At 54.0% G+C, this 26,257-nt stretch overlaps 12 protein-coding genes across 12 annotated transcripts; 10 read left to right on the top strand and 2 right to left on the bottom strand.

The window, feature by feature from the left end:
* Nucleotides 1–2,196: 2,196 nt before the first annotated feature.
* Nucleotides 2,197–3,471, top strand: MYCGRDRAFT_70127 (uncharacterized protein; the record flags this gene model as incomplete). The annotated part of the gene is made up of 5 exons (XM_003853900.1): nt 2,197–2,316; nt 2,376–2,511; nt 2,564–2,856; nt 2,910–3,227; nt 3,286–3,471. The coding sequence occupies 5 exons, from the start codon at nt 2,197–2,199 to the stop codon at nt 3,469–3,471; spliced, it is 1,053 nt and encodes a 350-aa protein (XP_003853948.1).
* Nucleotides 3,472–4,635: 1,164 nt separating this feature from the next.
* MYCGRDRAFT_103832 (uncharacterized protein) lies at nt 4,636–5,227 on the top strand (the record flags this gene model as incomplete). The annotated part of the gene is made up of 1 exon (XM_003853901.1): nt 4,636–5,227. One exon carries the CDS (start codon nt 4,703–4,705, stop codon nt 5,114–5,116), a length of 414 nt encoding a protein of 137 aa, XP_003853949.1.
* Nucleotides 5,228–5,678: 451 nt separating this feature from the next.
* MYCGRDRAFT_70129 (uncharacterized protein) lies at nt 5,679–7,018 on the top strand (the record flags this gene model as incomplete). The annotated part of the gene is made up of 6 exons (XM_003853902.1): nt 5,679–5,841; nt 5,899–6,052; nt 6,117–6,202; nt 6,266–6,581; nt 6,642–6,690; nt 6,750–7,018. The coding sequence occupies 6 exons, from the start codon at nt 5,720–5,722 to the stop codon at nt 7,016–7,018; spliced, it is 996 nt and encodes a 331-aa protein (XP_003853950.1).
* Nucleotides 7,019–7,973: 955 nt separating this feature from the next.
* On the top strand, nt 7,974–9,683 carry MYCGRDRAFT_70132 (uncharacterized protein; the record flags this gene model as incomplete). The annotated part of the gene is made up of 6 exons (XM_003853903.1): nt 7,974–8,202; nt 8,270–8,337; nt 8,394–8,617; nt 8,672–8,822; nt 8,879–9,135; nt 9,187–9,683. 6 exons carry the CDS (start codon nt 8,051–8,053, stop codon nt 9,538–9,540), a joined length of 1,206 nt encoding a protein of 401 aa, XP_003853951.1.
* A 339-nt stretch (nt 9,684–10,022) lies between these two features.
* On the top strand, nt 10,023–11,342 carry MYCGRDRAFT_23705 (uncharacterized protein; the record flags this gene model as incomplete). The annotated part of the gene is made up of 1 exon (XM_003853904.1): nt 10,023–11,342. A coding segment is annotated over one exon (1,320 nt), but the record flags the coding sequence as incomplete, so codon positions are not given.
* Nucleotides 11,343–11,739: 397 nt separating this feature from the next.
* Nucleotides 11,740–13,763, top strand: MYCGRDRAFT_38717 (uncharacterized protein; the record flags this gene model as incomplete). The annotated part of the gene is made up of 2 exons (XM_003853905.1): nt 11,740–11,949; nt 12,000–13,763. 2 exons carry the CDS (start codon nt 11,740–11,742, stop codon nt 13,761–13,763), a joined length of 1,974 nt encoding a protein of 657 aa, XP_003853953.1.
* Nucleotides 13,764–13,932: 169 nt separating this feature from the next.
* On the bottom strand, nt 13,933–14,808 carry MYCGRDRAFT_103836 (uncharacterized protein; the record flags this gene model as incomplete). The annotated part of the gene is made up of 3 exons (XM_003854274.1): nt 13,933–14,292; nt 14,360–14,457; nt 14,676–14,808. The coding sequence occupies 3 exons, from the start codon at nt 14,756–14,758 to the stop codon at nt 14,054–14,056; spliced, it is 420 nt and encodes a 139-aa protein (XP_003854322.1).
* Nucleotides 14,809–15,874: 1,066 nt separating this feature from the next.
* On the top strand, nt 15,875–16,495 carry MYCGRDRAFT_37869 (uncharacterized protein; the record flags this gene model as incomplete). The annotated part of the gene is made up of 3 exons (XM_003853906.1): nt 15,875–15,958; nt 16,023–16,267; nt 16,321–16,495. The coding sequence occupies 3 exons, from the start codon at nt 15,875–15,877 to the stop codon at nt 16,493–16,495; spliced, it is 504 nt and encodes a 167-aa protein (XP_003853954.1).
* A 324-nt stretch (nt 16,496–16,819) lies between these two features.
* Nucleotides 16,820–18,480, top strand: MgGPCR (G protein coupled receptor; the record flags this gene model as incomplete). Its single annotated transcript, XM_003853907.1, has 1 exon — nt 16,820–18,480. A coding segment is annotated over one exon (1,599 nt), but the record flags the coding sequence as incomplete, so codon positions are not given.
* Nucleotides 18,481–20,716: 2,236 nt separating this feature from the next.
* MYCGRDRAFT_108724 (60S ribosomal protein L7) lies at nt 20,717–22,067 on the bottom strand (the record flags this gene model as incomplete). Its single annotated transcript, XM_003854273.1, has 3 exons — nt 20,717–21,346; nt 21,534–21,645; nt 21,895–22,067. The coding sequence occupies 3 exons, from the start codon at nt 21,975–21,977 to the stop codon at nt 20,717–20,719; spliced, it is 825 nt and encodes a 274-aa protein (XP_003854321.1).
* A 224-nt stretch (nt 22,068–22,291) lies between these two features.
* On the top strand, nt 22,292–23,220 carry MYCGRDRAFT_103841 (uncharacterized protein; the record flags this gene model as incomplete). The annotated part of the gene is made up of 1 exon (XM_003853908.1): nt 22,292–23,220. One exon carries the CDS (start codon nt 22,292–22,294, stop codon nt 23,072–23,074), a length of 783 nt encoding a protein of 260 aa, XP_003853956.1.
* A 928-nt stretch (nt 23,221–24,148) lies between these two features.
* On the top strand, nt 24,149–25,006 carry MYCGRDRAFT_85322 (uncharacterized protein; the record flags this gene model as incomplete). Its single annotated transcript, XM_003853909.1, has 2 exons — nt 24,149–24,727; nt 24,848–25,006. 2 exons carry the CDS (start codon nt 24,149–24,151, stop codon nt 25,004–25,006), a joined length of 738 nt encoding a protein of 245 aa, XP_003853957.1.
* Between the last annotated feature and the right edge of the window lie 1,251 nt (nt 25,007–26,257).

Genomic DNA, 26,257 nt, shown 5'->3' on the forward strand with positions numbered 1-26,257 from the left:
AGGTGGTGTCAGACTGCGGCTGAGCGGCTAATTGCAAGCAATATTCCGAGACCAGGGCCGCCGCCAATTCTTCGCGGAACGCTCGTGGAAGGTCCGGCGCACGCGTGATAGAGCTGGTTACGACGGGAGGCAAGCAACATGGTGGAATATCGGAACGCCTGCCCTTGAAATCCCGCCTAGGTAGGTAGTTGATAGGGGAGGTTGGGCCCAAGTCAGGTGACTTGAGCCTCAGGCACTTCCTTGAGCAAGTCAACACCCACAGTCACACAGCCATCGCACCGCCATCGTCTCGTATGCCTATCATGCGGACGATTCTTCAAGATCTCGATTACGAAGTTTCTCGCAAGCCAAAAATATGGCAAGACGCAAGACATCTGCGCTAGCGCGAACAGGTCGGTCGTATTGCTGGGAGCTCATATTTGGCGGGAGCATTTCTCATATTTGGCGGGAGGCCCCACCAAAATCCAACAATCGTCACTAAAACGACCATTTCGACAACGACGATAGCATGTTAGCCCTGCGGACCGCCTCACGTCGGCTCCTTGCTTTTTAACATAGTTGCGTGGGCCTTTGCAACGTATTTGGCATCCAAGTTAAAACAGCGATTCTGCTATAGTAAATTTGTATGTGTCGCCCGCCAAATACGAGAAAGCCTCCCGCCAAATATGAGGTCCCGTATTGCTAGTCGAGCACGCATTGTTGTCACGAAGGATCGGATATCTGGCGCCTTGTTATTTCTACTATCATTCCTTTCGAGCTCAAGATCCCTGTCATTCAAGGTAGGTGATTTTGAATCTCACGACACTGCTAGGCATGCTGGAATCGAACGGCCTCGAATTGCATTTGATAAACACGGCAGCAAGCCTTCGATCTGCAGACGATGCTCCGAGTGGATGCCTCTTCCCAGTCTGCACACAGGGCTACAGCTTCTGGCCTTCTGGGCACACGGCACAACTACAGTGCCGATACAGGATGCAATGCGGCCGGCCTGACCAGACCAATGGCGTCCTACGACAAACTCAGCCTTACTATTTCGGGCATATCACGTGGATACTGGTTTTCCAGACGATGAATACACCATGCGCGAGTGTGGAACCTCCTACGTTTTTTCTCTGTTGGCCGCAATGCCTTGTCTGATCCCTGCATACTCAGCGCTGCCTGAATCTGGATGGCGTAGCTAATACGCCTTCCGATGGCAATCTTCGGGCTGAGATCCGCCAGTGACGACCGATCAGCGACCTCTACGATTCGCTCTACTCTCGACGATAAGATTTATTTCTCGTGAGCCTTTTAAGATGGGCGAGTCAAGCAAGCAAGACACGGAAGCGGGACGACATCTGTGGCTGACGGCGCGTCCCTTCCATGAACATGTGGTCAAAGGGTTGACAGCTGTTTCGAAAACGACCACTTGCGGCCGGAAACAGTCAACCACAAGGTCGTACCGCCAGCCAAAAGCCGGCGAACGTTAGCACAGTCAGATAAGCCGGCTGCTTCCACCCGCTGAAAGTCGAAGCTGTGATCCGTCGACATCTCGGAGACGTGAGCGGAACCAAGATGCTACACGACACAAAAGTGCCGGTCGATGTCGTTTCACAAGGCACTCGAACACTACTAATCAGTAACCACGTCACCCAGCAACCATATGTGGACATTTGCAAAAAGTCAAGGACTACAACACCACGATTCCACTATCAGCTCGCTGCCTTCGATAAGGTTTGGCTGCGAGTCAATGTCTTACCTAAGAGGTCATGATCTCCAACAGACGCAAAGACAAACGCCTAGGATACCACAAATAGTGGACGTGATAGCAAATACCGCGGCGAAAGCTCACAATTACCTGGTCAACTTCGTCGCTGACTCGAAGCTTTGGACAATTGCTCACGCTCCAACGTGCGATGATGTTACCAAAGCTTCTCGACCTGAGCACGACTCGGACCTCCACGGCCAAACTCACCAGTTGCAGGACACGATGTGTCGCTTAAGGCTCATTTGGCGTTCGATCTAATGTGACCTTCCCATGGCACCGGCACTCGGAGACGAGAGACCTTTAACTCACGCCAGCGCTGCGTTGGGCACAAGTGCGTGGCTGCGAGTCGAGACCATCATCAGTATCCACGCACGCCATGATCGGCTTAAAGTTGCTCGCACCTCGCTGCTCACGAGTTCTGCGTTCTGGGAGGCCCTTTGGCGCTGAAGATGAAGAGTATCGCGGCCTTGACAGGCTTGATATGGCTTCTGGGTGCGTGTACGAGTGCTGTGGGCCTACAGACTCGTGCGGTGAATGCAACGGCATTACAATCGTTGCCCCAATGTGCAGTTCGTCGCATCTCCGCTCTCTTTTCAACCTCTTCGCTCCGGCTAACAGGATCAATCAGTCACGATGTCTGGCCACCACACTGCCAGCATTCGAGTGCGGAATCCAGGAACCCTGCTTTTGCAATAACAATGACCTGTCTCGGACATTCAGCGCATGCATAAGCTCCGGTTGTGCGACACTGGAAGATCGTCTGGGTGAGCTACGAGAGCGAAGCCATTCTCGTTCCTCGACTAACACCCTTCGCAGAAACGCAACGCTTTCACGCCGAGACTTGCAGCAACCCCTTACGAGACAGAAGCACACTCACACGGGGCGTTGTCTGGGCGTTATTTGGCTTGACCACGCTGTTCCTTGCATTCCGAATCCTGTCCCGATCAGCGCTGCTCCATGGCAGAGGCTACAGCTGGGACGACTTCGTGGTGCTCCTCTGCTTTGTCATGCTGGTACCTCTGAGCGTCAGTCTGGAGTTCGAGATTCGATATGGACTAGGAAAGGATGCCTACAGATCAAGTATCAGTCAAATTTCGGCCCTATTGCATGTGAGTTGACGGATATTCGGTACCTTCGGCCCACGACTAACATCATCGGCTAGTGGTATTACTTCGGAGAGCTTCTTTACGTGGCAATCGTTATGCTGGCGAAAGTCGCTGTCGTACTGCTCTATCTCCGCATCTGGACGAACGAAGCAGTTAAGCCGGGCTTCCGACTGGTCTGTTGGGCAACGATTGCAGTTCTATTATCGACAGTCCTGGCCTTTGACTTTGCGCTGATCTTCCAGTGCTCGCCTATCAGCTATGCCTGGACCAAGGTCGCGAGCGACGAGACCGGTCGCTGTGTTGACATCAGTCCGCTGATGTACACGTTCGGCGCCCTTGACATTTGCTTCAATCTTCTCGTCTTTGTCTTACCGGTAGGCTTCGCGGTTGAGGTCTGTTTTTCTTTTCAACCAGCATTACTGATCTTGGTAGATTCAGAGCGTATTCGCCCTCAGTCTTTCATGGAAGAACAAGTTCGGAGTATCTTTGATATTCCTCGTCGGGCTCGCAGTCACGGCCGCTGCAGCTGCGCGTTTGCAATACCAGATTCGATTCGAGGATAGCAATGTGAGCAGAAGTATGTTCGGGGTCTGTCTCGGTCTCGCTAACGATCAGTAGAACACAACCTGGAATCTCCAGTACGTCGCAATGTGGAGTTTCGTGGAGTCGGCTCTTTCGATCATGTGTACCTGCATGCCTGCCATTGTCGGTCTTATTCAGCGGATTGGCAACGGAGATACGAAAGAGTCCGACGAGTTCATGACAGTGGACAGCAACTCTGCGCCCCCACGACAAAAGCCGCCGCGCGACAAGAGCTTTTACGATCGGCACTCGCTCGGATCGGACGCTCCAACAGCACAGGGCGAAGCGCCCGATTTTGAAAAGGGACTCTGTCAGCTCGACGAGGAGGACGAGAGTCCTGCCGAGGGACTATTCCCGCCTGCGAGATTCGGCGAGATCAGTATCATGCGTGACGAGCCAGAGAGCAATGATACGGCCGTCTCGAGTGCTCTTGCGGAGCGCAAGATGGTGAGAAGTCGTCACCTCAAAAACCAAGCGCAACCTTTGGCTTCACTGCATTACAGATCAAGAGTCAGTGGAAGTCCCAAACGAGTCGAAATCAGCCACGACCCTCCGTCAACCCCCTCGGAGGCCAAGATGACATACCGAGACGAAGATGACATTCTCCACGAGGTGACAATCACTGATATTCCACAAGAGCGTCAGCCAGGTCCATTCCACAGCAACTGGAAGAATGGTGCAACTCGACCACGTGCCATGCGAGCCATTACAGAAGCGGATTCTAAACGAAACTCTCGAGTTTCGGGCGGAGGCATGACAGGACCGAAACCAACTGGAGAAAACATCTTCGCTGCTTTCAGAGCACTCTCACCTGTGAGTTCCCAACAAGCGTCCGGATCGGATCTAGCATCGTCGTACCGGAACGCATCTTCGTCTCCAGGAGCAGAGAGCTCTTCGGGCTACGTCTCTGCTCATAGCCTTAATTACCGGCCTTCTTTTCGATCTCGATCAGCATCAACTCAAACCGAGGACCGCGATGCTTTATCACCAGACATGTCCCGCGGTCGGTCTCCTGGTGACGCCGAACGTGTGCCGCCGCCTGTCTTGGTTTCTCGGAGCAGCAGCTCCACACAAACGGATCTGTTGCAAACTCCACTTTCACCACCTCCTCTTTCTCCAGCTCCTCTTTCTCCAGCTCCTCTTTCTCCAGCTCCCCCACTCATGTCCGGTCCTCCACTTTCGCCGCTCCCGCCCATCCCTCAATCGGCATCGACTCAAACACAAGTCGCACATCGAGATACGTCTCGCTCTGGATTCACGCAGACGGATGACGACGTACCTAGAAGGACATCCAGATCAGGCTCCACCCAGACCGATATCGTCCCGAGGAACACATCTCGCTCGGGCTCAACGCAGACTGAGGTTGCGCCGAGAAATACTTCTCGATCCGGCTTCACGCAGACCGAAGACGCGCCACGGAGGACTTCTCGGTCCGGCTCCACGCAGACCGACGCTAGTATATTACCTGGGCTCCTGTTGTCACCGCGACCTTCTCCTCGGCCCGAATTCGACGAGGCGGATGAGATGCCTAGGATGGGCAGCATCAGCGCTGTCCGAATGGGGTCGAGAGGCACGGCGACGCGGACTGAGGATGCCTTCTCGCCGCCTACTTCGCCGGTGTCGTCCGACGCCGGATACTCAAGTGCGGCGTCGAGTACTGATGCCATGCCACCTCCAGTGATTCGGACATCGGGAGGATCAGCTTCGTCTTGGTTGAATAGGGTGGATTTATAAAATTTAGATGAGACGGCGCTGGCGCATGGGGCGAGTAGATAATACAACGATATTCCAAACTTGAACCCTAATTACTCGGCGTCGGCGAGAACACCGTCTTCTGTTCGTCTTCGTTCCTGCTCGAGGTGCATCAGCGGATTTTGTGGTCGCTGAACTTTGGTACGTCGGGCCTCATGGCTACGACTTGAGCCGTAGAGAACAACGACGAACACGGCCCAGACCCAGCTAATTCGCATTTCAGATGAATTTTATTGGTTATGCAATAGCTGGACCAAATCGTTCCCTGAAAACTCGTACTGGCACTCCCTGACGCTTGATCGTCACTCTTCAGATTTCACATCACAAACGGCAAGTCGAGTCGTAGCTAGCACGACTTGTCTGCGATGAGTCGACGCAAATTCTCGCATGTACCGATCGAGATCGAAGGGCAGAGGTAGAGGCTGCGTATTGACCATGTTCTTCGCTTTTCCGCGCACCCAAAGGTCTTGATATTTCTCTGGCTTGCATTCCCCAAGCAATCGCCTTTTCTGTACCTGTCGCGCACGAAACGATGGCTCTGACCACATCCATTATAACAGTCCTGCTGGCCACGACATGCCTGGCCGGAAGCAACATCCCGCAAAAGCGGCAGTTTCCAGGTGGCTGTACGAGTCCAGTTCAGCGACGATCATGGTATGAATCATCGTTGGACTGCTTCAAGCTTGACGGGCTGACATTGCCATACATCAGGTCATCTCTCAGCTCAGACGAGAAGCTGGCGTACATCAATGCCGACAAATGTCTCATGAACACGCCGGCTCAGCATGGTATACCAGGAGCAGTATCCGTGTGGGATGAGATCCAGTATGCGCATATTCGGAACATGAACTGGATCCATGGTGTGGTACGTTCCTCGGCGTTAGTGAATCCTGATGCCGTCAGCTCATGCCCTCCCTTCTTGTCTACAGGGTCAATTCCTGCTCTGGCATCGATACTACGTGACCGTGTACGAGCGCCTCATGCAGCAACACTGCGGCTGGACTGGCGGAGTTCCGTACGTCGATACCACTCTGCCACCCTGTGTAGCCATACCACCGCTGACCTGCCTCACTCACAGCTATTGGCGCATCTCCACCGACGCCGACAACATCCTCGCCTCGCCCATTTGGGACACCACCACGGGTCTTGGCGGTAATGGAGCATTCGGTAACGGCTGCATCACGGACGGGCCATTCGTCAACACCACGCTCCGGTTTCACGATGATGGCACCGCTGGAGAGCCGTACTGTATCACCAGAAACATCAATGCTGAGACATATAGGGGATCCGTGCAGGGTGAGATCGATTCTTGTATGCAGAGTCAGGATTTTGCGCAGGCGCATGCCTGCTATGAGAATACGGTGCATGCTTCGGCGCATCAGGGAACCGGTGGAGTGGTGAGTTTTGCCCGTCCTGAGGATCCGCGACGCGAGATGTGCTGATTGACGACGTAGATGGCGGATGCACTCACAGCGCCAGGCGATCCAATATTCTTCCTTCACCGTATGTGTCATATCCTGGCGTCTGCAATGCTCGACCAGCGGCTGATACCTCCCTCATAGACACTAACCTTGATCGCCTCTTCTGGGAATGGCAGCAGACCAATCCCGCCCATCTTACTGATATCTCCGGCTCCAACACACCGTCAGACGACTTTAATCGTGGCAACAACTGGGCGCCGCCCGGACCTGAGTTCACGCAATTCTCGGGAGACAACGGACCCATGACCACGATGGGACATGTGCTGTGGATGATTGGGATCTTGCCGAATGTGACAATCGGAGATGTGATGGATTTGAGGGGAGCGACGATATGTGCGGAGTATGTGTGAAGAAGAAGCTCGTGATGGTCTCGGGTGATAGAAATGATGAAGAGTCGAGTAATCAAATTTGAGGTGCACGAGGAAAGCATACCGCTCATGTACTCAGACCGTTTCCGTGAGGCTGGCCTGTACGCATCAAATGTTCATTGCCTGTATCTCGCTGTACCTCCGCGGCTCCGCTCGAATCGCACCACGTAATTTGGACTCCATTGGCTCGGATCGTACAGTGTGTGTAGGAGAACGAAAGTGTCGATGGGTCACTGCCTCGCTTCCGCGAAGACACGTACCTCCTGGGATCCAAAATCTGTTCTCTGGCGCACACTATACACACCAAGGCACCGGAGTCCGACAAATGTGGTGCAATTTGAGCGGAACTTTGGAGGTATCCTCGGACAGGTCGGATAGCTGCTGGTAGACGTGCACTCGTGGATTCCTTGATGACTATTTGCAGTGACACTGTAACACACTCCAATGGCAAGGATCCGGCACAACACCCTCCGTGTTAAATATGTTCTCCAGAGTTCACGGAACAAGCGCCGCATTTTGTTCGGACATGGTAGATCCTTATCAGCGCCCTGCAATCTTTAGAACACCAGTGCCGTCGTTGTTGCTTGCGTGGAGGTGTAAGTCCGCTTGGGATTTCGGCCAACTGTCGCCATGGCATGCATAGAAAGCTCCAGCATAGGTGTGCGTGTAATATATCAATAATGAAAGTTGAAGAGTGATGAACAAGAGGAAGGTGAGATGGAGAAATTGCTGACGGGATCACCGACTCGCACGTGCAGGAGTGTGCAGTCATCAAATTCAAATGCAAGCGAGTCGCGCTTGCTTCCGCCGCGTGTGGCATCCCTGTAAAAAGAATCGCCGCCGCCGCTCTCCTTTTCACACGTTGAGCGAGCTTGCGCCAGTCTTTATTTCGACCTCTTCCTCGCCATCTGAGATCTCTCGTACGGCATTCCCACTCCCACGTTCTTTTCTCAGCGTTCCCATTCACTTCTCGATCCGAATCCTTGCATTTTCCCTTCGCCAAGCCTGTTCGTCATGGCCTCGAAGGACTTCCGCGCATCCAGCGACGCCGATCGCAAGCTCGAGGGCGGAGAAGAGGCCCAGCCGGCTCTGGGCGCTTCTGCTCAGACTCTCGAGACGGAGGCCGCGACCAAGAAGAATGACATCCATCCCGCTTTCTATATCGCGTAAGTTGGATGGAATGCATCGGCATTTTTGTGAAAATCACACTACTGACGCGGTTTTCCGGCGCAGACTATGGATTGCCTTGTCTTCAAGTGTGATTATCTTCAACAAATGGGTGTTGCATTCGGCCGAATTCAGTAAGAAGTGCTCCACGGATTCGCAGGAGAGCGACACATCTGACATTGAGCTATAGAATTTCCCATGTTCCTGACGACATGGCACATGGTATTCGCGACCTTCATGACCCAAGGTCTGGCTCGGTTCTCAACAGTCCTCGATTCTCGCCATAAAGTTCCCATGAACCGGGACTTGTACATGCGAGCAATCGTTCCAATTGGTCTCTTCTTCAGTCTCAGCTTGATCTGCGGCAATGTGGCCTACCTGTACCTGAGTGTATCTTTCATTCAGATGTTGAAGGTGAGAGATTCCGTCTCATTACTCGTTGATGGGTTAAATGCTGATCCGCTGCAGGCACTGAACGCTGTTGTGACTCTCCTCGCAACATGGGCATTTGCTATCTCTCCACCGGATATGAGGAAGCTTGCCAACGTCTCTGCTATTGTGGTCGGTGTCATCGTTGCGTCCTTTGGCGAGATTCAATTCGTCATGTTCGGATTCTTGAGTACGTCGCGCCGAGAATTGACCATCGACTTCACAAGAGCTGACCTATACCCTTAGTTCAACTTGCCGGCATCGTGTTCGAAGCTGTGCGCCTCGTCATGGTCCAGCGGATCCTCAGTGCCCCGGAATTTAAGATGGACCCTCTCGTTTCTCTCTACTACTACGCACCGGCCTGCGCTGTCATTAACGGATTCTTCACTCTCTTCATCGAGATCCCTAAGATGGGCATGTCCGACATCTACCGCGTGGGAGTCTTCGTGCTGATCGCCAACGCCGCTGTGGCTTTTGCGCTCAACGTTTCTGTCGTTTTCTTGGTAAGATGTCCTGAAAGCCGCACTCCAGGACCAGCACTGACTGAATCATAGATCGGCAAAACCTCCGCCGTCGTCCTTACGCTCAGTGGAGTCCTTAAGGACATTTTGCTTGTGGTTGCTTCAATGGTCATCTTCCTGGACCCAGTCTCCCCACTTCAATTCTTCGGCTACTCTATCGCACTTGCTGGTCTCGTGTACTACAAGCTCGGCGGCGAGGGCATCAAGAATGGCATCCAAGACGCTCAAAACGTGTACCACTCGATGAATCAGCAGAATCCGGCACGACTGAGGGGCATCATGATTGGTGCTGGCGTTGCACTTGCGATCTTGGTAGTGTTCGTAATCTACCCAGCTGTGACTGCCAGTGCGGCGGGCAAGGCAGCGGCGGCATCGACATTTGGTTGAAGGGGCTTGGATGAATGATATCGATTGTGATAGGAGAGGGCTTGCTCGTCAGCTCAACGGGTGCTGGCTTTTCTGCTGTATTGGAGGAGCTTCATGTGTAAGAGTCGTGCTCGGCCGGCATGTCGAGTCGGGATGTAAGAAACGTCTGCAGAAAAACGTGTCATATGGACAAAAGTGGATTATAGAATGACGACCAGAAAGTCCAATAATGCTCGAGATTCCTTATCGTCTGTGGTGATTTGAGGCTGGCAAGCTGGGGACATGCTCTTTTTGTGCCGTTCCGAACAAGGTTTAGCTCCACGTCCAATGCTTTCACATTTCGATCCTCTTCATCCATCGACTTTCTTCAATTGAACCATGTGATGCAACGCACTCACCGTCTTCTCCAGGGCGGTTCTCGCCTCTGTAGGAGACGATTTAGCACCAATGTGGGTCTACATTCCACCGTGGTCTCGCGAGACCAACAACAGCAGAGCCCTCCGCCTGAAGGTCCTCTGGCCGGCAAGCACATCGGCGTCAAAGCGAACATCGTGGCCGGGACTCCTCACGCTGCTTCGAAAACGCTCTCCAACTTCCAAACACCCCACACCGCCACCGTTGTCGACCTTCTCACCGGAGCAGGAGCCACTACCCAGCATGGCCAAAACATGGACGAATTCGGCATGGGCTCGCACTCGCAGTTTTCCAACCACGGACCAGTGAAGTCGTCGTTCAGCAGAGCTGGCACATCTCTATCTCCCGGTGGTAGCAGTGGTGGAAGCGCTATTTCAGTCGCGACAGGCGAATGTTGGGCTGCGATTGGGACGGACACGGGAGGGTCGGTGAGATTGCCCGCCGCGTACACTGGCGTTGTGGGTTTCAAGCCGAGTTACGGCAGAATTTCAAGATGGGGAGTCATACAGTATGCGAACTCGCTGGATACGGTGGGCGTAATGGCACGAAATGTGGCGGATGTGAGGAGAGTGTTTGGGGTTGTGGATCGCTGGGATTGGAGGGACGGGACCTCTTTGAAGGACGGGTTGCGAGAACGGATGAGCAGCAGTATTGAAAGCAAGAGTCTGAGGATTGGAGTGCCTGCGGAATACAATGTTGCTGAGGTGTCGCCCGTTGTGCGCGACGTGTACACTCGGGCTCTGCAAGCGCTGCAAGCCGCTGGACATATTCTCGTGCCGGTCTCACTACCCACAACACGAGAGGCCCTTTCTGCATACTATGTCCTGGCGCCAGCCGAAGCATCTTCGAATCTGGCTAAGTACGACGGCATTCGCTACGGACATCGAACATCCATGTCAGACGCATCGCCAAATGCGGACCCACCACTCCCACTCTACGCCCAGACTCGAGGTGAAGGCTTTGGTCCGGAAGTGAAACGCCGGATCCTACTAGGAGCGTATACCCTCAGCTCCGAGGCGATGGACAATTACTTCATCCAAGCGCAGAAAGTGAGGAGGCTGGTGCAGCAGGACTTTGATCGGGTGTTCTACAAGGAGAACCCACTACTTTCAGCTGAGGCGAAAAGCGATGACGAAGAGGCTGTAGACTTGCTCCTCACTCCGACCGCGCCGACTCTGCCGCCGACGATCGTGGAGCTGGAGGAGCAAACCTCACTAGAGAGCTACATGAACGACGTCTTCACCGTGCCCGCAAGTCTGGCGGGTCTACCGGCGATTAGCATTCCGATCGCGCTCACAGCGGAGCAAAGGGATGGTATGGAAGAGACCGACGTTCGCAGTGTGGGAATGCAGCTGATCGGGCAATTCGGAGACGATAACGCTGTCCTGTCGGCAGCAGAATTGCTCGAGAAGCTGTCGTTGTAGATACTGAACCATGTTCCCGTGCCATTATCCTCTCACCAAGGAGCTGAGTCCGCGACAACGCGTCTCGAAATCACGATTTCGCAGATGTGACGTGTAAACTCGCGTAAATTACCGCATCGAGAAAACACAATTGACCAGTCGCGTGCCTCCCCTTGACCATCTCAACAAACGTCGCCTTCTGGCTAAAGAACGTACCGAGTCAAGGTATCTCTTCCGTCGCCTCTTCCCTGCACACCTGATGTAACCCTGAATCACGGAAACCTGAAACACACCTCCACTGCCTTTCACGATGGCGACCTCTCCGACCAGTCCAAGCGGACGCAAACTCACAGATTACCTCCCCATTCCGGATTCACTGCAGCCCGTCCTGGAGCCCGGAAAGATGGAGACTGCGGCTTCTTTAACGGACGCGCCGACTGTCAGTCATGCGCTTGCGCTGGAGGACCACAATCAGAAAGGTGCGGCGCAGGACGATCACGATATGGAAGTGAAGGACTTGGGATGGCAGGATCATGTCAAGGACCTTCCGAAGCCGCTTGTGGGTGGGCTGCCGAATGATGAGTTGTGGATTCTTTTGAGGAGATTCAATAAGGTGAGCTGGAAGCGAAGATAATGTCGTTTCCGTTACTGACATGTTTCAAGCAAATGTACCATGTCAAGGACTACCCGTACCCGGTGCCCGGTAATCTGGATCTCAATATCGCGGACGAAGAAGAATTCTCTCCCGATAAGCTGCGCGCAAACCTCGAGCGTCTGTACATGACAGTGCTCATCCCTCTCTTGGCAGCTGGCAAACATTTCATGCGACTGAGAACTTGGCGCGAGACTCGCCGCACCGGAGCTTTCTGCGCCGCCTACTTCATCGCTTGGATCTTCGATCTGATTCTACCTCTCGTACTCGCAGTGGCAATCGCACTCATCGCCTACCCACCAAGTCGCGAACTTCTCTTTCCTCCAGCGCCGCTCGCGCTCGTCAACGCTAAGACCGGAGGCGTGCAGAAGCCAAAGGCTGGAGTGTTGGGATCGACTGATTCCGCGACTGGAGCTCCAGAGAATCACAAGGGAGAGGCTGTAGAGGCCGAAGCTTCAGCGTTCGTCAACAGTATCGCTAATGTCGCGTTATCGAGCGTGGCAGGCAAGCATCCGCAAGGAGACCTAGCCGAAGATGAGCGTCAAGATGGTCCTGCGGACGATGCGGTGCCGGACCCCACGGCGATAGCAAGTAGTGCGGCCAACGCTCGTTCGACTGTTCAAGGTGGCAAGGGGAAGCATGACAAGGCCAAAGTTCCGATGGAGACTGCCATCTGGAACACAATGCGTCCGACTATGCATGCCCTGGCCGACATCTCGGACACCTGGGAGCGCTTCGCAAATGCCCTTTCGCCAACTCCACCGTTCCCACACGACCTCTACCGTCTTCGCCTTGCCGCTGTCGTTGTTCCAATGCTCGCCGGCTCATTCTTCCTGAACTCCTATATGATCGTCAAAGGCGTTGGCTTCGGTGTCGGCTTCGGCATCTTCGGCGATCCCCTGATCACTCGTGGTCTCGAATTCCTCAATTCAAAATTTCCTCGCTGGCAAAAGCTCCTTGAGCTTCGCAATACCCTTCTTAAAGGAGTTCCGACCAATGCCCAGCTCACCGTCACACTTTTACGCATTGGCGAGGCAAACAAAGCTCCCCTTCCTCCTCCACCTATGTCCGCAGGGCACCCGGCCCACGAACCCGTGAATCTCACCGAAGACGAGCTCCGTGCTCATGGCGCCGATTGGCCTCTCAATGCAACGGATGGGGAAATAGCTGCGGCTATGGCTTCCGACCCTAGCGTCGCCCACGAGTCCGCCGGCCAAGACGTCGATGCAGGCAAAGAGAAGACCCATGGCAAGAAGGGCTCTCGCATTCTTGGCCTGTTCAAAACGAACGTCAAAGGCGCGGTCAATTCTGCTCTGGGCATGGACCACCTCAAAGCCAAGGCCGGCAGCGAACACTCCAAACAACGCCTCGGCGTCGTGCCCAATCCTAAGGAAATTCACCTTTCTGGCCCGGTGGACTTCAAATGTCGCTTTCACGGCAAGAAAGGACACGCCTTCATCACCAGTAAAGCCACCATTCCATGTGTGGGCTTCAGTCTAGACAAACACATCACCAACGACACGAATGAGCTGCTCGAAAACATGACGCCAGTGTGGAGCGTCGCGGTGGCGGATATCCAGGAGATGAAGAAGATTGGTGGGCTGGGTTGGAAGAGGAAGTTGGTGGTTGGATGGGCGCTGGACCGAGAGATCGCGGATGGGTTGGAAATTATCGATAAGAAAGGGGAGAGCTATATCATCACGGCGATGATTTTGAGGGACGAGTTGTTCAATCGGCTGATTGCTATGGGTGGACAGAGGTGGGAGGCGTGGTGAGGGAGGAATTACATCGACAGAGCTTGGGAGTCATGGAACAGACATGGAAGTAATCGAAAGGGATGGAATGGTACGGCCGAACGGCGTTTTCATCGGCTTTGAGATGCGTTCTGGCAGAGCGTGACGTGAGATGAACATATCAATACCCCTTGAAGCATCACTGTGGCCTAAAAACTTCCAATACATATATTCATCGCTCTTAACGTATCCATATCTTCACATCAAGATCTGCAACAGATCCATATCAGCTGTCGCCTGCGAGTCGACCAGCCTTTGCTACGGGGGGTCCTTCAGTCGTCATCCTCCGCATCGTCGACCTCCTCGAGGCTCTTCTCTTTTGGCACAACGCCGTTCTTTGCCTTCTTGGCCGCAGCCGCAGGTCCGCTGCTCTTGGCAGTGTCCTCATCCTCATCGTCGTCCTCCTCGGGAACAGCCTCTTCGTCGTCATCGTCGCCGGCCTCGGCGTCCTCTTCGTCATCGTCTTCAGCTGGCGCCGGGGCGGTCTTGCGCTTCTTGGACTTGGGCTCGGCTGGGAGGTTATCAGAACATGGTATGGTACGCCATTGGCGAACGAAGTCCAATGGTTTGCGACTCACCTGGAGCTGCGGCCTCCTCTTCTTCTACTTCCTCCTCGGCATCTTCATCGTCATCTTCGGATGCGGATGCTCCTTCTTCGTCGTTTTCGGAGATGTATCTGCAGAGTGTGGTTAGCAATGGGTCGCGACAAGTCAAGGTTCAGCTGGCGGGAGAATGCGACAGCGCGGAAGCCATTCGCGACAACGAGATGCATCACGCTCATCGTGTTGCCATGGAGAAGGACTCGTGCGTCGCACGCGATCGCAATCGCAATGACAGCGTGCGCGATGGCTCTCTGCAGGCTCAATGGATCGCAATGGCGAAGGTCAGACTTACTCCTCTTCCTCCTCACTGTCCTCGGGCAGCGATTGGAGCTCTTCCTCCTCCTCGGCCTCTTGCTTGCGCTTGCGGGTAGACATTGTTGGGTGGAGTTGGTGGTGAAGAGTGTGTTGAAAGCGTCGCAAGTGGTGAGAGCGATGTCAGAGAGAGGAAGAGGGATTTGAATCAGGAGTACCAATGAGTGAGAGAGGAGCTCGGAGCTATCGATTCGGGGAACCGCATTACCTGTTGCGCGCTGCAGAGGCGGCTGGGAGCTTGGGCCGCGCGCTCGTCATTCGAGTCTGGGGTGGCCCTGAATGACGAGTCACGTGAATGTGAGCGATTAGTCTCCGCAGGGCACGTGTTCGTGATGCCAGGGAGAGAAATCATCAGCCTCCATCGACTTGTGCTACCATGGCTGGCTGCGGTGAGCCTGCAGTCGCCAAAATCAGTGACGGGACTCCAACGGGATGCTCGGAGCGATCAGAGAACGCGGCCACATACACAGATTGGCGATTGCCTTGGCTGTCCTGCGTTGTGCTCGTTCTTGTCGACGAGGAAGGTCGGAAGGGTCCTCTGTGACGATGACAATCTCGGTGAGCTCTCGCATGATACAATGATCACGACGGCGACGTTGCTGTTGCCGCGTGGAGGCGAGCGTTGTCATCAGACAGACGTCGTCTCGACATGATGTGTGCTGCATGAACAAGCTGTCGAGAAAGTGCTCCGGCTTGCACAAACGTTATGCTCCTTCGGACCGGGGCTGCGCGGCCAGGATGTGTATCGCAATGCTTCCGGGTATGAAGATTCCAAATTCGCCATGGCTTCAATGAGCAAATACACAATAGGGAGCGAATATGAGCACCGTTCTTATTCAACAGATCGAGGTATCCGAAGTTGATCGAGCAAGGGACGCAGCACAGCGGCGAAGCACGGGTCATTGATTCTCCATATATACAGCTTCGGAGACCTTGATCGCTTCACAACTCACCGACAACAATGCACATTCTCCTCGTTGGGGCTACGGGTACTGTTCGAAACACTCATCGATAGTCTTCTAGCTGAACAATATCTCAGGGCCATCGGGCATCGCTTTCGCCCAAGAAGCTCTCGTCGCTGGTCATCGACTCACAATATTTGCCCGGAATCCAACGAAACTGCCCGAGAATGTCTCTACATCCAGCAATGTGACGATTGTCAAAGGAGAGTTCAACGACATGGAAGCCGCGCGGAAAGCAATTCAGACAGGTGCCACCGCCTTGGTATCCTTCGCAGGGCCACAACCTCCGGCCAAAGGAACGGTACGACGACGGGCGAGCATAAGTTGATCTCCACGGGGAGCATACTGATAATCCGCTTTTGCAGCCCGTGTCAGCTTTCTACGACAGACTTTTCCGCCTGATCAATGAGGACAAGGAGAATAGCATTCGCCGATGCCTGGTTCTCGCGACTCCATCGTTCCAGGTGGCCGAGGACAGGAGTTCTTGGAAGTGGTGGTTGATTGTCTCAGTGATCCGCATGCTAGGCGGAGATGCATACGCAGATATTGTCGGGATCGGAAAGGTTGTGTCTGCTCTGCCAGTCGATGAGATCGAATGGACACTGTTCCGGTACGTCTCGAATTGCAGATGGCGAGGAGAATTGTTAGCTGATGTCTTTGCAGAGTGCCTGTACTCACCAATGGCGACTACGAGCCCGTTCGAACTGCTATGATCGATGACGGCAACGACGGCTTGACACTGAGCCGAAAGAGCAATGCTGTGTGGGTTCTGCAGGAGCTGGAGGAGAGGAAATGGGTTGGCAGGGCTCCTGCTTTGTCGAATCCTGGCTGGTTCTAGCGGTTCTGTGACACCTCAGAAGCTGGGTGTTGTCTTAGTTGGAACAGGTTCGGTGCCACCAAGCAGAGCCATAGGAACACAGTGGGAGAGATGTGTCTCAGCCTTATGTTCCAGCATCGTACCAAGCTCTTCTTCTCAGCTTTAAGCACATCTCTAGCGCGAAATCCTAGCGTACATCATGCAAGGGCAAGGAAGCCGCCGCCCCGTGGGATCTCCTTCCAGACCGAGGCGTCACGTTCTTCTGGCAGACCTCCACATTGCATCCGAGTCCACCTCGATCCCTTTCTTCTCAGTTATCCGATGCCTTCCTCGCTCGTCGCAGTCCTTGCCACGGAGCGTCAACTGCCGATTGCCGGATACCCTGTGAACGAACTCCGCCCGCCGTGATGCTCCCATCTTTGAACGATTGCGATGATTGTCTGCCATCATACTTGCGACGAAGAAGTCTCGACTCGGTGCCAGCTTCGACTATTGCGTGGTCTCTACTACCTCTAGTACTGACGTGGATCGCTGTCTTCGCGGTCGCGCAGCGGAGACTCTTCCCGGTACTATCGGGCGATGGAGAGGAGCAGGAGAATGGCCGCGGTGAGCTTCCGCAACACCATGTCAAGAGTGGGAGCGTGAGCTGGAAGGAGAAAGTGAAGAACCCATCGGCACAGCGAGTAGCATCCTGGGTGTTCTCGACGAGCATCGGACTGTCAGCAGTTCTGGTCGAATTGCTCCTTTGCGAGATCTCCAACACACTGAATCCTGCCGCGAGAGGACTGGCGTTGAGGACGACACTGAGCTCGCTCTTAATTTTGAGCGTGGTCATCACACCTGGTTTAGAAATCCACGGACTTGTCACAGGCACGCTTGGAGGATCGAAGGAATCTACATCGACGAAGAGAGGCAAGTCGTCCTACATACGACTGAGTTTGGAAATGGTTCTCTTCGCAGCCTGGATACTGTTCTTTTGGTACATTCCACAAGCGTCGATCCTAAGGAAGAGCTTGCATGAAGGCGAACGTGGACATGACGAGAGCAAACATCCCTTTTCCGAGGCTTGCTTGGAGCGCATTGGGATTATCGGGATATCCTTGATGGCTTCTTTGTCGGGCTTTGCAGCAGTATCGTCGCTATGGCAGACATTTGGCGTCCGACATCGTACAGTCAAGGAATCGGACATCTCACGCAAGGCCTCTGGACTTCAGGCTACACAAGACATGCTCGCAGCGAAGGCCAGCCGGGTACGCGCTCTCGAGCGTAAGATGAGCGAGTCCGCATCGCAGACCGAACAAGCCGGGTTCATGGGTCGTATGATGGGAGGTTTTCGGGGTTCAAAGGAAGCAACAGAACTCCAGTCCCTCCGTATGGAAGTCTCCGGCCTGGAAACGATGTCATTCACGCTCTCCAATACCCTTATGAGTACTCGTGCTCGTTACGTCGAGCAACAGCGCTCTAAGACCACCTGGGGCCGAATCCTCAACGTAGTCAACATGGGATTTGCCATCTACTGCGCCTACCGCATCATTGCGACATCGATCTCTTCGCTCCGTCGCCTCACGCAGCCAGGCTACACCACTGCGACTACGGATCCGATCAACAACTTTCTCGCTCTCGTCACAACCCATTGGGACAGCAATCTTGACCGCGAGGCCTGGTCCCGACAGATCTCTTTCTTGCTGTCCGGCGTTATGCTCCTGGCGTCCTTCAACGCTGTGTTGCAGACCTTCCGCGTGTTTGCTCGGTTCGCGCCGAATCTGCTGCAGCATGCGCAGACGAGTCTGCCGTTGGTTATCTCTCAGATCGCAGGCACATACGTCATCAGCTCGGCCTTGTTGTTGAGGAGCAATTTGCCAGCGGAGGTGAGTAGTGTCATTACGGAGGCTTTGGGTACGCCGTTGGAGGGAGGGTTTGTAATGGGTTGGTTTGAGAGCTGGTTTCTGGTCGCCGTGGGACTTACTGCGACGGGCATCCTGGTGGGCCGGAAAGTCAGCGGTGGTGACGATGACTGGGACGATGATGGGAGCATGGAAATGGGAAAACGACATTGATGTCACCTTTGCTACGAATCCGTCCGCACTTCTGCGACATTAGCATACCTTGCATAATGACTCGAAATGAGGGAAGCGATCGCCGAATTGTCAGAGTCGTGAACATTATGCTTCATTACAACATAAGGTATATGTAAACCGAACTACCTCCTCGCCGGAACCCAGACAGAATCAGTGACCGTCGAGGTTACCGCCGGCGCAACGACAATAACAGTAACAGTAGCCGCAGCACTCGTTATGCGGACTTCTTCCCATGCTGATTCTGCTGCCTGCTATTTCACATCGTCAGCTCAAACCCTCCAAAAGCTTAGAGTCAAAATGATACTCACCGTCTCCGCCGCCTCAAAGAAAGTCTCCATCCGTGTCTCCATGACCGTGAAAGGAAATCCTGAAATCGTTCTCGTTTCCTCTCCCGCTCCTATACAAGCACACGCCGCTCTGTAGGCATCATAGTCACACTCCGCGTACTTTGGCGGACAACGTGGACCAGCCTGCTCTGAGAGTCCACGAATGCGTAGGTCCGGCATCGCGGTAAGAGTCTTCGTCTCCGTGGCGAAGACTACGGGTGTGATGATATCCGTCGCGGTGAACGTCCTCGGTGCTGACTCAGCGTCGACGAGATGTTGCAGGTGGTCAGCCAAAAACTGGTTTGGCCGCTACTCGCGTCTGATTGGTCGCTCAAATTTACAAGTGGCTTGGCGCTGCATTCACGCGTACACTGTATACCGCCGGGCGTATCTTACTTTTACACAAGCAGCAACGGCAGGGTCACAAGCTAGAACGGCAGGGTCAGAACGTTAGGGTTACCCTACGAGATTCCGTTTAATGTCCCGTTTAATATCCCGTTCAATGTCCCGTTTAATACTGTGCTCAAATCTATTCAAATTAGTCCCCGAGTCGAGGGATTTGGCGCTGGGGGCAGCCTATTCGGATTCCAAAATACGTATCTCCCTCGTTTTCGTTCGCGTCACGGTCGGCTTGCGATTGTGGTCACCACGAGACATGCTTTGCAGTTCGCCGGTGCATTTGCGTTGGCTTTTAGGCTGGAGAGACAGGTGTTTGTGGAGTCGTAGCAGAACGAGAGATCTTCGGGGTCGATCGCGAGGACGGTTTGTGTGAAGAGAGGGGATGTGAGGAGGAGAAGCCATGTCCAGTCCATTTTGAATAGAGCGTTGAAGTCCAGTCCGAGTAGAGTGATGAAAGATGCGTTTTGCTGAGGGTGATATCGAGAGGGAGACTGAGACCTACGATGTATGCACCAGCAAGAGGGAAATTGACAGGCGTACAGTTGGAGGATGGCACCTATATGTACATAACGTTCGCAAGGCGTTTACCAAAGGCTCAGGCGATTTCGCATCGATTCCCCCATGGATCAGCTCATCTCTTCTGGACCACGGCAGAGTCGAAGCCGCCGGACGAAGTCCCCGAGGCATGGAGGTGCGTGCTCTCCTGAAAAGCAATAGTCGCGTCTTGGCTCGCGCAACGGATAGCCCTTTTTTCTAACGGATGTGGCGTCCCTGACAGCTGGATCGCTAATGCTCAGCGGATGTTGACTCAAGATTGATATGGGAAAGTCGATCATGGTAGCGAGTGAACCGTGGTTTCAACTGCCAAGGCATCGCTTCTGAGCTGGGTGAGCTGTCTCATATTGTTGTTGATTGGGCGAAAAGTGAGGAGTTGATTCAAAACGGCTGTTAAGGTTTACTCTCACGTGTCGCGTTACTTCCCGTTTGGGCCATTCAGCTGAGGTGGAGCAAAGACCCTCGTGGAGTTGGTCAGCTGAGGAAGAATTTCGGTGGCTTGCGCTGCTTCAAGAACGATGGGTTCGTCTGTCTCACATTGCTTGGAATCGTGCAAGACACTCACACGTCAACCAAGATGCACACCTTCCATTTTCATTCCTCAAAACTCTCGGCTGGGCGCAGAGAAGGCCACTATCTGGGAGCACACAGGCGTGCCATGGCGGTGAAAAGAGCAAACTCGAATCGTGCATAACGTGAGAGTTGAGGATGAGTACTTGGAAACAGGCAGTAACACGACGTGGTTCACGTTTGAAGTTTTGATTCCGTAGCTAGTGACGCCATTCGCCTTTGCATTGGGCTCTGTCCGCCCTTTTCCCCACCCGAACCACAAGAAACAATCCCGCTACACCACGTCATGCTCTTCCAAAAAAAAAGCAACCAGACTAGTTCATCTGGCGGATGAGAGCGTTGATGTACTCTTCACGGTTGCCGAGGTCACCTCCCTCGACGAAGTGCTTGAACTTGCGAGGACGGAAGCCACCAGTTGGGTTGCTGAGCTTGAATGGCCAGAGGAAGTTGGAGGCCTGCTTGAAGTTGGGGCCGACGGTGTAGATCTCGTGGATGAGATCCTCCATGCAGACGATGCCGAACTTTCCGAGGTGAGCTTCGATGATGGAGTTGTCGGTGAGAGGAATGCGGTGCTTCTCAGCAGTCTTGGCGTAACCGCGCTTGTACACGAGCTCACGGACAGACTTGAGGTTGGGGTAACCGTAGGCGATGAATGGCTCGACGATCTTGAGCATCTCCGAGGTGGCCTTGGTCAGGCGGATAAAGACACCGTTGTTGATCTGGAGCAGACGGAGGAGCTGAAGAGTCTTGCGCTTCTTGGGGTCGATCTTGTTGATACCCTTGATGCGCACAACGAACACGAGCTTGGGCTCGGCTGGGACGTAGTAGCTGCCTTCAGACTTGGCGACACGACCCAGGCGGATCTTCTCGCGCTCGAGGTCGCGGTACTCCTTCACGTAAGACTCGGCACGCTTGAAGATGGTTTCGCGCTTGGACTTGTTCTCCTGTGGGTGCACTGTTAGCTTTCTTGCTCATCAATGCCCGTGTTTCTCCAAATGCATCATTTGTCACAGCAAAAGTCAGACCCGAAAGATGGTTAACGTTACGACAGCACCGCCCGGAGGCTAGTCGAGTTGAAGTTGAATGAAGCTTCATCATAGTATGCAGGGCAGTGGTGTGGGAATGATGTACCTTCTTGCGGGCATCGCGAGCCTCAGCCTTCTCAGCGCGCTCCTTCTCCTGGCTCTTGCGCTTCTTGAGAAGAGTCTCTGGAACCAGGATCTGGTCCTTGGTGGGGACGGTGCTGTACCACAACTGTCAGTCGGTCCGCTCGTGCGGTGGGGACAAAGCCCCGAGCGAAGAATTGCGGCACAGTGGTCTGCTGGCTCTCATGCATTCTCCGCTGACACTCCAAAGAGTGGTGTGCAGTCGGTGGGAGAGATCCCATCCAACCAGACCTCGCTAGGCGAGAATGCCGCAGCTCTTTCGAGCATTGCAACGATGGCTCGGACAAAGGGCTTACGCCTGCAATGCCTTGTGCCTTCCACCTCACATTCTGGCGTGCCCAAATTGACAGCGCGCAGGACTGAGGCGGGCTGGAGTGTATGGTGCTGCCATCGCGGTGATGGCGAGCATTGCTGAGCGTTGCGGACCGACTGTGCTGCGTTTCTTCACCCGATGGTGGATGGAACGTACTTCTTCGATGGAGCCATTTTGTCGGTTAGTTCGGTGGTCGAAGGATGGACTGGGTGATGTCTTGTCGGTGGGCGAGAGAAGTCCAATCGAAAATTGAATAGCTCGATGTTCGCCGGTGCGATACACGTGATCATCGGCGCTTGGCGGTGCGATCTTCCGACCTGGACACCTCAGGCATGACAACAGTCATACAGCCAACAGCTTGGACTTGAACTCTCCATTGGAACATCCTCTCTCCTCAATAACATCTGAGCATGTCGTCCAACCGACGCGGCGTAGGCCTCAGTGCCTTCTCCAACGCTGCAATCTCTTCAGATAAATATGCTGCCCACGGGGCCGCACTCCGGACAAGCCATGCCGATGCACTCGCGAACCAACTCTCGGTCTTCCAGGCCGCCCTGCACAACTTCTCCTTGACCCACGCGAAAGACATTCGCAGCAATCCGACCTTTCGAGCCGAATTCGCCCGTATGTGCCATGCTATTGGGGTCGATCCACTTGCGGGAAGCAACGCCAAGGGCAATGCTGCAGCAGATGGCAAGGGTGGTAGTGTTTGGGCAAAGATGCTGGGAACAAGTTTAAACGACTTCTACTTTGAGTTGGGTGTCAGGCTGGTGGAGGTCTGTCGAGAGAGCAGAGCGGAGAATGGAGGTATGATAGCACTTGCGGAAGCTCGGAAGCGAATCGCGAAAGGGCGTGGCCTGGTAGGAGGCGGCATCGAGGTGACGGACGATGATGTCGAGCGAGCATTGGAGAGCCTCGAGCCTCTCGGGGGCATGTTCAAGATCACGAAGCTCGGCAGCACAAAGTTCATCAGATCTGTGCCGAAGGAGCTGAACCAGGATCAATCGAGAGTTCTCGAAGTCATCGACATCATGGGCTTTGTGACTGTTTCAATGCTGCGCGCGAACCTGCAATGGGAGAAGGCTAGAGCGATCGCCGTCATTGACGACATGGTAATGGACGGTCTGTTGTGGGTTGACGAGCAAGGAGAAGAAGTCGAATACTGGAGCCCGAGCCTAATGCATGGAGGATGAGGATGCCGAAGGAACTCTGAGAGATTCCAGTTTCGCTGCTCCCAAGGACAATCGCGAATATCCTATGATTTAGACCGCGCAAGGTCTGGCGACTCTGTTACATCCCGACCCAGTATGGCGCTGTTGCATCACTGGAGCGCGGAAGGCCGCCTCCTCTTTCCTCTGGGTCACACACACCTGGGCAAGATTTGATGCTCAACGGTGCGATAGTCTGGCCTCGAGAAGTGCTCCGAGCGGTGGAAGCGCACTGCTACATTTGGGACGTTTGAACGACAGGGCAGCCTCAATACACCTGGACGACCAGCAGGCTTCGGAGATCTCCAGCGTTCGACACTTCTGCCCGGCCTGATTGGTGCCGCTCGCAGTCTACTGAATGTATGGTGTGGCAGAGTCTAAGCATAATGGCTGAACGCTGTAGCCGGACGACATGATGGTGCTTCGCCGGAATATTGTTCAGGCGGACACTTGATCCTGATGCTTCTGCCATGCTCTATTTGGATGCGTTCCAGAAGGACACAGAAGACCGTGTCTTATCAGCGAGTGCTCGCAGGGCGTGGATCTGGTTGGTATTGCCTTATGCGGAAGGTGGAGGCGTAGCGAAAGCCCCGCTTTGGCCGGACTTCAACGCCCAAAAATGAATCTAGCGGGGGTGACTCGAGGTTTTCGTGAACTTCACTGATGGACATCTGATGTTGTGTTCAGGAGGATGGCGGCATCGATCTTGATATGCTCCCTGTGTGGACTAATGCTATGGATAGTATGGCAATTGATCCGGGCGCATGGCTCGAGAGATATTCGAAGAGGCATCCCAATATCTACAACAAGCTACGATGATAAGCAAGAAGATGCATATCTCGACATCCAGCCACTGCAGGACTTCGACTGGAGAACAACGTCTCCCATTCGCAATTCTCCCTTGAAGCCAAAGTATCATCTGACAATGGGTACGATCGTACCCCAGAGTGGGCATCTATTCCCACTGACAATGGTCCAGCCTTAGAAAACATCACTCTCTCCGACATTATCGCCATGGACAATACCTATGTTTCGAGAATGCAGGTCCGCCAATCAATTATGGAAGATCATCCGGATGCCACCATTCAATCGACACCCGTCGCCGACAAAGCGGTACTGGAACTCCACGACTGGATGTTCAGGACATACCTTCCCATGCGCTATCCCCAGATCTACTACAGACAAAGTGGTGCCGATGGTGGCCTACTCAACGGGGTCAGCAACAAAATCATCCCGCTGAGTCCTTCTTCCGCGGTAGAAGCTCTCCGAGCCTTGGGCTCGAACATTGACACAGACTTCCTGGTCCTCATGCCTTGCTCGATTTCGCCGGACGGTTTGCCGATCTATCACCTCCAGGCCTTCGTCACCTGCTTCCCATCCGGGTTCAGCCTCCGCAAGAAGCTGGGCATGCCTCTTGCAGAAATCCATACGCCCGTGCCGGGGTACAAAGCGAAACTGGAGAAGTCGATGGATCGTTTCTTTGCGAGACTGGAGTGCGGCAAGGCTGTGAAACGGTCAAATTGGGGCATCACGACCGTAACGGACTTGTTTCTGGAGGGCGGAACGCACTTTCATAACGACAAAGCGAGTGATGGGCCGAGCAGTACATCGACAGAGGGTGATGGACCTAGCACCAGGGTAATGGACGCGATTGAGCAACAAAAGCGAGAGGTGATCGTCGAGAATTGCCGACTAAGGTCGGAACGACAGACCTTGTTTCGCCTTCCACAGAGCAAGGCGATTGTGTTTTCGTTCAAGACGTATCAGTACCATTTGGAGGATGTCAAGAACGATGGCTACGCAGACGAGTTGGCCGCGGCAATCGAGGGCCTAGTAATGGGCAGTGTTCCGGAGATGAACTTTTACAAGCGTGGCGTCGTTTGGTCCGAGGCGGTTCTGCAGTATTTGCGAAGCTAGTCGAGGCTGGAGGAGGACACTGAAAGGCGCATGATCTGATACGTTGGTGGTTGAAAACTCTGCAGTCACATTGAAAAGATACCTTTGCTATGCCTGGAAAGCCTTGGAAAGCACCCTTCCCGACTAGCATGTCCCTCGCGATAACAATTGCAGACCGCAAAATCGCCGTTCTTTTTTGGCACACATCTAGCCCTTCTCTTCGCCGCATTTGGAAGTCTGGGAACATCTGTCAGGCGCTTGACGAACAGAAAGATTCTCAAGGAGTTGAGAGCATACTCGTTGACAGGTGAAGTGTGCCGGCGCATTGCCACGCTCGCGCAGGTCTAGCACGAATGATGGCCCTGACGATCACAATTGCAGACCGCATATCCGCTGGGGTTTGGGACGCAGCCAAGGTTCTTTTCGCCGAATTTGGAAGCCTGGGAACATTTTTCAGGCTGTTGAACAACTGAGTCCTTGAGAGCGTACCTTTTGACAGGTGTAGTATGCCGGTTCCGCGCTATTGTCCTCCGTGTCGAGGCAGCAGCCATTGTTTTCGTCGCAATAGGCGCTTGATTCTTCACTGCGACCCTTCCGGTCAGTGCGCCATTTGCCAAACTCGTCGTACTTTTTGTAGCAGACCTGGAGGACAACTAATCAGAACGAAGCAAGCGTTCAATGGTTGGGCGATGACACTCACGAAATTGCTAGCCAGACAGCTCCCTATCCACATGGCTGGCAACAGCGAAGCGAGATGCATATTTGCGCGGCAGGAGGATGCTCGAACAGAATTGCTCGTCGTTACAGGAAGACGTGGCGAAGATCAAGGTCAGGCCACGGAGGGAAGGAGACAGAGTGAAGCGCAGAGGGAAGCGTTGAAAGAGGCTGCGGGTCTCAGACGAGCGGAGAGGAGGACTTTGTATACGCTGTTAGCACTGCTTACAAGCCTATACCACAGGCTATCTATGGCCCCCGATACCCGGTACGAGAACGTCTGGTTCTAAGAGGGCCGACCCTTCTACTCGGGGTTTGGATGCGGATTCTCATTTTGCGGACAGTGCCTGGAGTGCGCCCAGCAGATGGAAAGACTGAAGTTCCAGACCCAAACATCAAGGTCCGTTTACTGCTCGCAGTGCCCGGTCAGCAGTTCGCATACTTTCGAGTCCTTGCGGACAAGCATAGCAATGACACCATGCGCTTTCGTTCTCATCGACTCACTTGCTCATGCTCCGGTCCCGAATTTGCACAGGTCTGTATATCATCGACAAGATA

Source organism: Zymoseptoria tritici, chromosome 3, assembly GCF_000219625.1.
Source record: "Zymoseptoria tritici IPO323 chromosome 3, whole genome shotgun sequence".
Lineage (NCBI taxonomy): Eukaryota > Fungi > Ascomycota > Dothideomycetes > Mycosphaerellales > Mycosphaerellaceae > Zymoseptoria > Zymoseptoria tritici.